Genomic DNA, 12,355 nt, shown 5'->3' with positions numbered 1-12,355 from the left:
TTTCTCTTCACAAATTGTCTGCAAACAGATTGTACAACTCTAATATGCTAATGGCTGAAAATTATTTGACCATTTTTTTTCAGCAAATACCTTTTGGCCTGTGGATTATTTGAATTGCAAATTGCAACAGTTACAATGAAATATATAATTAACACTGCAAATAGAGCTGATTGGGTGTTACAGCAGAACAGTTTTTATGGAAATGTATTGATTTGTTGAAATGAACATTCGTTACAGAAATATAGTTATTTGGAGAAAAAGCATTGTTGAAATAAATATCTGTATTCCAGAAGGGAATTCTTATCTTGAGTGCTCCTGCCAGATTGCTTGAGGTTTAGTATTTTCCAAAGCAGTCAAGAGAAGCAGGCTGAATGACCTGTAGAGACAGTAGAACTGAATCTTACCTTCCCTCATCCAGCCAGGTGTGCTAATGCAGATATTCATTTATTCTGAGACACAGTTCTTTTTATATGTCCTGCTCAAACTGCTACCTTTGTAAAAATAATTGAGTATAAATTGGCAGAATATATAGTAGTTTTAGGTTTTCTTCAGTATTTTTTAATCAGAACTAAAGAGAATGGTGGCTCCTACGCCTGTCGATCAGATTCTTAATCTCCCTAACTGTATGTTCCGATTTTAATGAAAAAAAAGTTGGAAATTTTTGCTTAGTAGCGTTTCTGCAGTGTTAAATACTGTAGCCTTGGAAAGTGTTAGATACCAGGGAAATGTTTGCCACCCAATCCATCAGTGGTTTTTATCTGGGTGCAATTAATTAATGTGAATACTATACAGTGTTTTCTATCCAGCATCAAAAATTGGAGTACAAACACTGGTAGGTATACAGTCAATGAGGCATAGAAGTAATACCAAGGTACCATGTCAAAGTACTAGCCTAGCTGAATCCTCAGTGCTTCATGCACAGAGAGGTTTGAGGGTTCTCTTTGGTGCAAACACTGTGACTAGGGAAAAGCTAACACGAAGAATATGCAGCACATGGTAAGCTGCATCCTGATTTATGTGGTTCATCTCCCAAAGGATCTGTCTGTGGCTGCAGGAAGGGCAGGCAAACTCCAGCAAGCTTCGAGGCAGAGAGTTGGGCTGCATATAACACAGCCTGGAGGAACTTGGGACTAGCAAGGATGATTATATGCATTTTTTAAGCTTGGCACAACCTCTGGAAGGGCACAGCAGTCATGGCAGTGTTAGTGACATGCAAACACAAAGGGAATGTTTGCACATATCAGAGCCTATAGTTGCATATAGACTATAATGTAGTTGTCTTTTCTTTAATCAGCCTATTACTGGGGAGTAGACACTCACTACTGCTATTGTCTGCTATGACAGAGGGTTTAGGTGAGAAGAGTGTGGTGGTTGTATTCTTGGCACCTTTGAGTATGGAATAATAACAGAGTGATTAAATGGTCTAAAATCAGCAAGAGAAGTTACATGATAATTGATGCTTTCACACTGGAGTGAAACATTTCTGCAGTACTCTTTAATTATGAGGAACAATTGCATTTTTCCCCTGAAAAAAAAAATTACATACATTGGTCCAGAAGGAAAGCTGAAACATAACTTGTGTTTTAAAAAGAAAAGTGTGATTTAAGTATATTTGACAGCAAGTATTTTCCTTGGGACATTGTGATTCTTATTCTCCAATGTTATTAAAAATTATTATAGTACTTTGTACTACTAGCTGAGCTGACATGGAAATGGCTCTTTTTCCAAACCATGAGCATCTAGTGAGTAGCTGTTATAGATCAATATGCCACTCTCTCAAACAAATTATACTAGGGACATATCTTTGGCTGGCAGAAGTCTGTGTAGGGGTACTAACTTCAGTAGTGTCATGTCTTTTATGATAATTAAAGATTTTCCTTAGAATATTGATTATTTGCTCTCTTCCCAGGGCTTATCCCTGGTAGTAGCCTAACAAACAATAATAATGTAAGGGGAAATATCTCAGATTAAGCCCAAGCTTCTCCATGCAAGGAAGCTTCCTAAAGTGCAGTTATATATGCCAAGGTGCATGTGTGTGTACACTGAGGGAGGGAGCAATGCACTAATATTTTTTTTCTGTAGCTTTCTAACATTTCTCACAGGAAAACTTGTCACCCCACCAGAGCTGGCAGCCTGCTCTAAAATGATCTAAATTCAAAGGCAACTCTAAATCCTCATTTGAGTATCAGCCAAAACTGATAATTTTACACAATTGGAGCATGCACATACAAGCCTTCTATTTCCATGTCAAATGTAACAAACACATCCATGTTTATCAGCCCCATAGTTATGTCAGCATTATGAAGAATTCAAGTCTTGATCCTACACATCCTATGTGTTAAATTGTTATAGATTTCTTCATGATGGAAAACAAATATCTCTGGCCAGGAAATCTCTTTGCAACAATCACTTTAGAGCAATTTCTTTCCTTTTTTTGATGGTTACTACTGAAGGAGAAAATTTAGTCTTCCATTTTCTTCCATATATACTATGTATCTCCCATGAGTAGTAAATTGATATTGATTTTCTTCATAAGAGAAGTACATTATTGCAGTGATTAAACTGTAGATCTTCCTTTATGATGTAAAAAAAATTGGAAATTGGTGAGCTAAAGAGGATTTGCATTACAAAATTGTTTGGGTTTTTGTATTCATCAAACTGTAATTCAAGCACTAAATGCAAGGCCTCTGTGTATATTTCCCTTTCTGCACAGCAGCAATTGGCATTTCAAATAAATGCTGATATTATAATTATCAAAGCGTTATGTCTGTTGGAGCTGTTAATAGTCACATTGCTTCATTTTTTAATTCTATATTTGTCAAAATCCTGACAAGCATACTCTGGGATAATGCTAGATTCAGTGTTGATATTGTTACTCAACAAGAACATTGATTATGTCTTAATAGGACATATTCAGTATGCATTATATGCAATTATCATCTTAAATGAACAGAAGCATTTATTTAGCACAAACTGAAATTATTTCAATCCTAAGAATTTTTCTTTCTGCTTAGCATTATATTATACACTCATTAGTAGCAAATATGATATGGTAGCACAGCACTGATGCAGTATGATGCATGAATACATAGTTTTTAAACAGAATTATGAACAGAAGTGTTGAGGCATTGTTGCATCGTTACAGAAATACTATTATCCATGAAATAGTAAACAAACGCTCTCTTGGTAATTAGCATTAAGATAGCCTGAAAGAATACCTAAGATCCTTGTAAGGGTTTTGAATATTCTGTATGTTATTTGCTTCCCAACACTGTTTGTTTTGATCTTAGTACCTGAACACATTTTGTGAATTTGGGAATTTCTGCTCTCCCTATGTTGTTTTGGATGAGGACTGAAGCACTAAATGAAAGCTTGTGGTGTGACATACTAGCCAGGGTTTGCTTCTCTTCAGTCACTGATAGTTTTTTATTGTGTCTGTAGGAAATATTGGAAGATTAAAACTCAGCAGAAAACCATCATTATTGGTTTCCATTCAGGATTGCCTAAGAGTACTCCCTTGGTTTGTTCCACCTCTGGTATCTGCACTGAGCTCTTTATTTCCCTCTGTTGTGATTAGATCCTGCTGGCTTTGTCAGGAAACTGAAATATGAAAAAGTGCCTTTTCTGGCCTCTCCTTCATTGCTGGTGCTGAAGCAGCTATGTCAGGGCAGCAGGGGAGTGAAATCTGAGCAGAATGTTAACACTGGTGGGAATGGCTGTGGGTGGACCATTGAAGAAAAGCACTCAAGACACAGCTCACCTCCTTGGCAAACCACACAATTTGGCAGTGTCACCCCTGCCGTGGCTGAATGACTGAAGTGAAAATTTATGGAGAAAGGAATGGTTCTCTTGCTGTAATTATACAAACTCTCTCAATGGTGTTACACTCCACAAAGTCACAGCTGATAAATAATAAGCCACACAAATGGTGACTTAATGTTCATTTATTAAAGTAATCTATTATCCTTCTTAGCTGTAGATCCCCTTTGTTGATAGTTGGGGCATATTTCTATTGCTAATATCTCACTATCCAAATGGTATTAATTGGATTGTTTTTGCAAGAGTGTTCTTCAGGGCTTGGACCACTTAGCAGTGGGTCTGGGTTTAGTGACAGGGTGAGACAACAGTCTGAGCCACTGTGGGGTCCCCAGAGGCTGCCAGTTGTGGGTGCTGCATTTATCACTCACCTGCACAGTACAGCAGGGATGGAGAAGGTGAGGGAAGACTGCTGTTCTCCTTCACTGCCTCCTCCAGGGGCACTTGTTCCTCACAAGATGGGATCAAATGGAGGAAGAAACCACACTGGGATCAAAGACATGAGCCCTGTGAAAAGGGAAATGGTGAGGAGTTGCCATGAGAGCTTGTTCTGCAGCCCCAACCCTGGAGGATGCCCCAGCATGGACCCTCTGCAGCAGCACCAGCTGAGGAATGGGGTTAGTGGGAGCACAGGGGTCCATGCTCTGCCCACGGATTCACACTCCCATTTCCCAGGATTTACCAGTGGTGTGGTCAATCACACAGATCCAAATAATTGCTCCTAGTGCCTGAATTAGTTGGACTAGAAATATGAGCATTGCTAAAAAGTCCTTTACATGCAATCTCCTAGTGTAAAGAGAGTATCTGATGGGAACATGCCTCGGGTTTGGATCTGTTAGGAGTTGCTTTCTCTAACAAAGCAAATATTTGCTGACAGAACTAGATGTAGGAAGTGCTGCATAGCAAGGAAGTGTGAAGTATTCATAATGATATGAAATACTACTCAAAATTCAATGTTTTTCACATTTTGTTGCGAGCTTAAACATTGGACTCCTGTCACAGACATTTCTGCTGCAGTAGATGCAATTTCCAGCATAAATGGGCTTGCTTTCAATAGAAAATGGGACAGTTTGCAAAGGGAAAAAGGCCAATTTGTGACTAAAAATGGGTCTTTTTCTGAGCAAAGAGGCTTATAAACATGAAGTGATAAATGGCTTTGCGAGTTGTCCATACAATAATAACAACTTCCTAATCAAAATAATGAGAAAGTTGCAGCTAGGGGAGGGCAGAGAAGTTCCATTCAGGTTTTAATACACTGGCTGCATTTTAGAAAATAAATATATGAAAACTGTAAATTTTGTTCCAGTCTATAATGTGAATTTGTGTTGGAGACATGTCAGTAATATTTCTTTGCCTATATTTTTATGATGATATAAATCAAAATCCTGTTGTTGGTTTGCTGTCTTTCGAGATGATTTTCATGGAATAATGTTGTAAGACTTAAGGAAATACATTTCTTAGGATCCCTTGTGTGACAGTGGCATCTGATTTTTCTAGTAGCCCATATGTTTTTAGAACAAAATATGTGTTCTGGCTTGACTTGTGGATTTTATATGCAGATATATTGCTTCATAATAGCTGATCTGATGAGCAATTGTTGTGGTTACTTCTCTCATGGCCTAAAAATGCTTCAAAATCTAAGTACCAAGGAGTTGGGATGTCTTTCTTAAACATGTTCCAAAAATAGATGGTGTGAGGTGCTCAGGAAAACACATAATGCAAAATGCACTATTTAAGAAATATTTTCATATCACTTGGCTACAGAGAAGGTTGTGTGACCTGGGAGGTTGCTGTGCTAAGCTGCCTCCCTGCATGTTAATTCTCTGGAAAAGTGGTAGCTAAATGACACAGGATGAGTGATGTCAAAGATGGGCATCCAGGGTGCTTGTAAACACAGTTAGCTGTTAGAGCTGCTCTGAGGTTCAAAAGCAGCAGTGCCACCTTTTTGGGCATCATTATGTCTATTTGCCCCTAGGATCCAGACTTGTTTTTCAAGGGAGGTTTGAATAAACATTTCTAAGCACATGTGATGTTCTTACCACATAGTTTTAAAGGTGACTGCAGCACTTTCCCATCTGTGTCCTCTGTTGATGATGCAGCACACATGGTCTTTGGGCAGATGGTTCCATATAAGGCAACCATACAGATGGGGAAAATATTCCTTTTAATGAGATGCCTGGTCTTGTCTCCAGTGAAATCCATGTCAAAATTCTCAATGAGTTCCATGGGAGCAGGTTCTGATGCTGATAATAGCTCCCTGTCATGGAGCTATTACTGACCCATGGTCCAGTTTGCAAACAGATGTGCTTTCATCCCTGATGTGAGAGATGAATTCTAAATGCTGTCAGATTCCCATTGCAGAATGGTGGCCACAAATGTCTTTTTTCCAAGTTTTGGCTGGTTTTTGGGAGAGGAAATCAAGGATGGTTGGGGTAGGGACCTGTGCTGTCTGGTTCTGCAATAGGTAGGCAGCCAGATAAAGAACCGTGTCTTCAGAATTGAATATCATCAATGTAAGTCATTAATTTTACTCTACACATTTGCTTTGAGCAGCAACTGAAATTGACTGCCCACTTTAGAAACTGATTTTTTTGTTTCGTACAGTGAAGCAAACCTGGATTAGCAGTCTCAATGCTAATACACAGAATGAACGGGATTTAATAAAGTGAATTTATATGTAGATTGTGACATTAGTATTTAATTACATACCTATCATAACACTGATGAAGCAAGCTGCTAAATATTGGTGCAATGAAGCCAGAGCTTACTCTTAAAGAGCAAGTATATTTTAATTTCTTAGCTCTTCCCTAATCTTCTCAAATAACAGGATAAATTATGTACTGTTTACCAATATTCACCTCTATCCCCTTCATGCTGTATTCCAAATGAGGTTTCCAGTGTAGCAGCTGAAGCTCAGAGAGAGCTGTGCACTGTGATAACAGATCTGTTTCTAGGCTATGTTCTATCAGGCCATAGAATTATAGAATTTAAGGGCTGGAATGGACCTTACAGAACATCTAGTCCCAACCCTCCCAGCCATGGGCAGGGACACCTCCTCACCAGATCAGGTTGCTCAAGGCTCATCCAGTCTGGCCTTGAACACTGCCAGGGCTGGGGCAGCCACCACGTCCCTGGGCAACCTATGCCAGTGTCTCACCACCCTTAGAGTAAAAGACTTTTTTCTCGCAGCCAACCTAGACTCTCCTTCCTTCCCTTAGAGTAAAAGACTTTTTTCTCACAGCCAACCTAGACTCTCCTTCCTTTGGTTTGAACCCCTTACCCCTTGTCCTACCATTGCATTTCCTAACAAAGAGTCCTTCTCCAGCTCTCTTCTTAGAGTAAAAGACTTTTTTCTCACAGCCAACCTAGACTCTCCTTCCTTTGGTTTGAACCCCTTACCCCTTGTCCTACCATTGCATTTCCTAACAAAGAGTCCTTCTCCAGCTCTCTTGCTTCCTCAGCCTGTCTTCATAGGGAAGGTGCTCCAGTCCTCAACTTTGTGTTGTGGCCTCCTCTGGACTTGCTCCAACAGTTCCGTGTCCTTCTTATACTGAGGACACCAGAATTGCACGGTATTCTAGGTGGGGTCTCACCAGAGCAGAGTAGAGGGGAAGAATCACTTCTTTTGTCCTGCTAACCACACTCCTTTGGATGCAGCCTGGGATAATAGTTAATATAAATAAAGTCTGGGATTTAAAAAATGTATTATTTTAATAAGAGTTAAAAGTAGTATGTTGTCTGTGTGGTTTTGGTTTTGTTTTTTTAACCTTTCCTCTTCTGTTGACTTTCAGACTATGGAAAGCCCCAAATATGAGCTGGTTATAGAAGCTAAGGATATGGGAGGTCTTGATGTAGGACTCACTGGCACAGCAACTGCCACTATTCTCATTGATGACAAAAATGATCATCCACCAGAATTTACCAAGAAAGAGGTAAGAAATTGCCATCTGTGTTCTTTAAAATTATGTATATAATTGTAATCATTTTGTTTCTAAATATAAAAATGTTCCTTAAGGAAAGAAGATTCCTACAGACATGTTTTTAGCTCAGATTCACAGACTTTCATGCAGTTGCTCTTTTCTTTTTTATCATGACAAATTTGTATGCATTGTTTCCAAATCAAAGTGCAACCACAAGGCAAAAATAAGTGAAGTTTTATGTCCAGAGATGTCACTCAGAGGTTGGTTAGTAGAGTGAAAACCTGTAAAATAAATTTGCTAGTGGTAGCTTTCTCCTTTTGGTCCTATGGGGGAAAATAGAGAAGTCCTACATTCTAGCTTATGACTTTGGATGATCAGGACTGTGGATGAAAGCAACATGTTTTTTCCTGTCTCAGCCCTTCCCCTGTGGGCCAGACAGTGCTAGCAGTTCTGTAATTAAAGCTCTACTCCTGTAAGCTTTAAATTTAACTTACAGGTGGAATTTGCAAGGAAAGTTGTCTTTTTTCCCTGCAAATTGAATTCTGCTGAAGAATGTTGGAAAGTCCAATAAAACCCCAAACCAAAGGTATTTGTTGCCTGCAGGGGAAAGTTACAGTGCTACAGCAATGTTCCTGGTTTCAGGCAAAACATCTACCAAGCTTCCTGCCCTTCTCACACTGTTCCCTTCTTTCCCCTACATTTATTATTAGTCTGATAGTTTTACTTTTTGCCCCTGGTACTTGTAGAGAATGAGAGAGTTTCAAAAGTTTTACTTAACAACAGCTACTTTGGATTTTGCTATGAAAGTTTCCTGAGGCTCTGCAGATTTTTAAGGAATATTCCCAGAAGATGAGACATAAGCATGAGAGATGCTGGTTTTAAGGTAATTGTAGAAGAAGAAAAGTCTATTGCTGTACAAGTCTTGTGTTTTTACCTTTTATAAATTATTTTTTACCTGGCCTAATATTAGCAATTCAAGAACAGACTATTTTGAAACAAATTGCTGCTGTTTTACTTGAATATTTGTTTCCTTTATAAATGCAAAGTGGATACCAAATTAAAACATGAGAGAAGAGAAATAAAAAAAGGAAAATGAAATTAGAAACAATGACAATTTTGCCAACAGGAAGATTATTTTTCACTAATCAGTGGCAATAGCTAAAGTTACATAAGTAAAATGCTTTGGCAAATGTGTTTGAATCCCCTAAAAAGTATCACAGAGAGCCTGATCCAAATCTTTGAAGTACCTAGGTGACAGTTAAATGACTTTGATCAAACTATTAATTCCCTTAGAATTACCATTTAGATCAGACTTTTAATACCCTGAAAGCTGTTTCCTGACAACCAATACTTAAAATATATTTAAAATGCTGTATTTCTTAGCCCTCTGGAATGCAGCAATGTAAAAGGACAACTCAGTGTATTTAGAAATAGGAACTTATTGGATTTATCAATATTGGTAGCAATTCATGTCAGCCAGAGACTTAGCTACTTGAATTTCCAAAACTGAAGATTTCTTCTCTTGAAGAAATATTTCTGTATTTCTTTCGATAGAATTTTTTAAAGAAAATTTTCCATAATTACATGTCTTGTTGGACTTAGTTTGGTAATTTGGGCAAGTGTGTTAAAATCTCATGTGTCTGCTTAGCCACGAATGAATGTTAGTATCTATTTCTATGGAAATTAATGTTTATAATTGAAATGTTTACAAATTCAGTGGCAATAAAAGGTACTCTGTACCCTTGCCACTTTGGAGAAGTTTAGCATAGAAATAAAATAGGTGTGAAGTGAGCATTATCCTGTTGTACCCTTGCCACTTTGGAGAAGTTTAACATAGAAATAAAATGGGTGTGAAGTGAGCATTTTCCTGGTTTTTTTGACAAATCTAGTCTTAGACATTTTTGTTGCACTTTATATTTTCCCATAGAGACATCTCTTTTATTTTCTAATGGTTTGACATGGGTTTGAACCTTTCACTATTTAAAGATGTTAATGACCTCAGAAATCTTCCCTCTGCCTTGCTAAGTGATATTCTATGAGTAAGGCAGGAAAAATCATTCTTTAGACACATGTCAGGCACCTTTAGAAACAGATGCTCTATTTCAAAGACATGGTGTAAGAGGAGGGAGGATGTCTATTAATACAGCTAATGCCACTTTATTTGGTTTACTGCTTAAAGTACTCTGTTATTGTATTTTAATACCAGTTGCACACCTAAGGCTGCAAAACTATTGATTTGAATAAGAGTTGAAAGGAAAAAAGACATATTCTACAAGATAACTCTTGAGGTAGAAAGTTCAAATTCAGTAAATCTGAAGGTTTGATTTCAGAGAGTATTTTGTTTTATTTGCTTTGAGATTGGCTGCTCTAGGACTGAGTTCTTATGGTATTGACATGTTTTCCCAGCTAGTTTCCTTCTCTTTAAAGATAACTTTTCTCAACACATTTTCCTCTTTTAGAAAACAAATGCTTAAACACAAATGCTGTGTTTCCTTCTGACAGTATAATTTCTACATATTACAGCTCTGCTTTTATTTGTCATGTGCTGTCGATGTAGCTCAATTAAGCCAAGTTCTCAATGTGTTCTCTTCATCTGTAAGCACAGGGGCCAATTCATTCCTGATCTGGCACAGTGAAAGGCAAAGAAGTTAGGAGAGCTGGATTTGTTCAAAGGTCTGGACAAGGTGTAGGTGCCACACTGAGTCCCCCAGACTGTGCACTCAATGTTGTGTTGTGTCTTAAGAAAGATATATATGATTTCAATATTATTAATGCCAATCCTGAAGTTTAATGATTTTTCACAGTTTTCTCCAAAGTTGAAAATTTCTATATTTCTATATATTTCTATTTCCAAGAAGTCTTATATGCGTTAACAGGTATTTGGGTCCTCAGTGCAAGGCAATCTCAGCCATGAGTGAGCATGTCTCTGTCTATTGATGATGAGTTCTATCTTTTGACGCTTGACCTATCTTTTCCACTTTTTTTCTTCAGAAACAATTTTATGGATCTACCCCAAGCAATGATAAACTCTGGATACTCCTGTTTACTGTATTTATTCCTTGGAGGTTGGGTCCTTAAACACCTACTCAAAATGCTCTTTAATGGGCTTTAGTTGAGGGGTTTTTTTAGAAAGAATCATAGAATCCCAGAATAGTTTGGATTGGAAGGGTCCCTAAAGATCATATTTTTCCAAACCTCCTACTATGGGGCTTCTTTTCACTAGCTCAGGTTGTTCCCAGCTTCATCTAAACTGGGTATGGGACACTTCCAGGGATGGAGCAGCCACAGCTTTCTGGGCAACCTGTGCCAGTGTCTCACCACCCTCACAGGGAGGAATTTTTTCCTAATATCTAACTTAACCCTGCCCTCCTGCAGTTGAAGGCCATTCCCCCTTGTTCTATCACTACCTGCTCTCATGAATAGTCCCTCTGCAGCCTTCTTGTACTCCCCCTTTAGGCACTGGAAGAGGCTCTAAGTTCTCCTGAGAGTCTACTGTTCTCCAGGCTGAACAGTCCCAGCTCTCTCAGATTGCCTTCATAGGAGAGGTGTTCCAGCTCTCTGATCAGCCTAGTGGCTTCCTCTGGACTTGATCCAGCAGGTCTACATCTTCCTTGTGTTGAGGAAGGTCTGAATGCTCCTTCATTGCTGTGTGCAGTTCAGCAGTAGCCTCTCCTGAGCTTATGTATCTTGGTAGAAGAGATTGTACTTTTCTAGTGAATCTGTTCTTCCATCCAGTATTTCTCCCTCCCTTCACCCCACACCTGTGCCATTCTGATGCAGTCGTGGCCTTCATGCATAAGGTAAAAATTCACTGATGATGTGTCAGGGCACAATCACAGAAGCTGAGCAACCTGGCTGTGATCCAACACAGCACTTCCATTCACCTCAGAGGAATAGTTTAAGCCCTTGAGACACTAAGTATGTCAGATGCTTTGATGGACTAATGTATGAGACACTGCTGTGAGGGATTCAGCCTGGTTAATAATTTTGTTACTGCCCCTTCACTCTAGACACCTCCAAAATATCTGCCTTGTTCTATTTCACATATATACTTACCCTTACTGCTCATAATAGGCTCTGAGCAGTGTAAAAATCCATTCAGGTGTGCAAACAGTACCCTGTTCCCTCCAGGGGGCTTAAATAATTTCATCTTGAATGCCTAAAAGAGCAATGTTTTAAGAGTTCCTCCAAAAATCCCAAGTGAGGTAACAAGGTCTACCTTTTAAAAGGTCACAGTGGCTGGGATATTGTGCCAGATTTAAATTATAGAGGCTGAAAATAGAGATACTTGGAAAGTTAGTGGCCTCTCTTTAAAATTTACAGCCCTATTTCTATAATATGAAAGAGTTTTTAAATTAATTTTGTGAATTATCACTGAACACAGCATTTTGTACCACAAATTGGCATTTCCTTGTCTACCTTTTAAAAGGTCACAGTGGCTGGGATATTGTGCCAGATTTAAATTATAGAGGCTGAAAATAGAGATACTTGGAAAGTTAGTGGCCTCTCTTTAAAATTTACAGCCCTATTTCTATAATATGAAAGAGTTTTTAAATTAATTTTGTGAATTATCACTGAACACAGCATTTTGTACCACAAATTGGCATTTCCTTCAGGTT

The 12,355-nt window shown here is 38.5% G+C and overlaps 1 protein-coding gene across 1 annotated transcript in view; it reads left to right on the top strand.

Annotated features, from left to right (window-relative positions):
• The window catches only part of CDH13 (cadherin 13), a gene marked incomplete at its 5' end in the record, with an annotated part of 202,264 nt that overhangs the window by 105,571 nt on the left and 84,338 nt on the right, over nt 1-12,355 (top strand). The window contains one exon of the mRNA XM_009084771.1: nt 7,608-7,748. Within this exon, the coding sequence (XP_009083019.1) occupies nt 7,608-7,748 (141 nt within the window). The remainder of the gene's footprint in view (nt 1-7,607; nt 7,749-12,355) is intronic.

This window comes from Acanthisitta chloris, unplaced genomic scaffold, assembly GCF_000695815.1.
Source record: "Acanthisitta chloris isolate BGI_N310 unplaced genomic scaffold, ASM69581v1 scaffold4841, whole genome shotgun sequence".
NCBI classification, from domain to species: domain Eukaryota; kingdom Metazoa; phylum Chordata; class Aves; order Passeriformes; family Acanthisittidae; genus Acanthisitta; species Acanthisitta chloris.
Note: the sequence above shows the minus strand (reverse complement) of the source record. Positions and strands in the feature narration are given on the sequence as shown.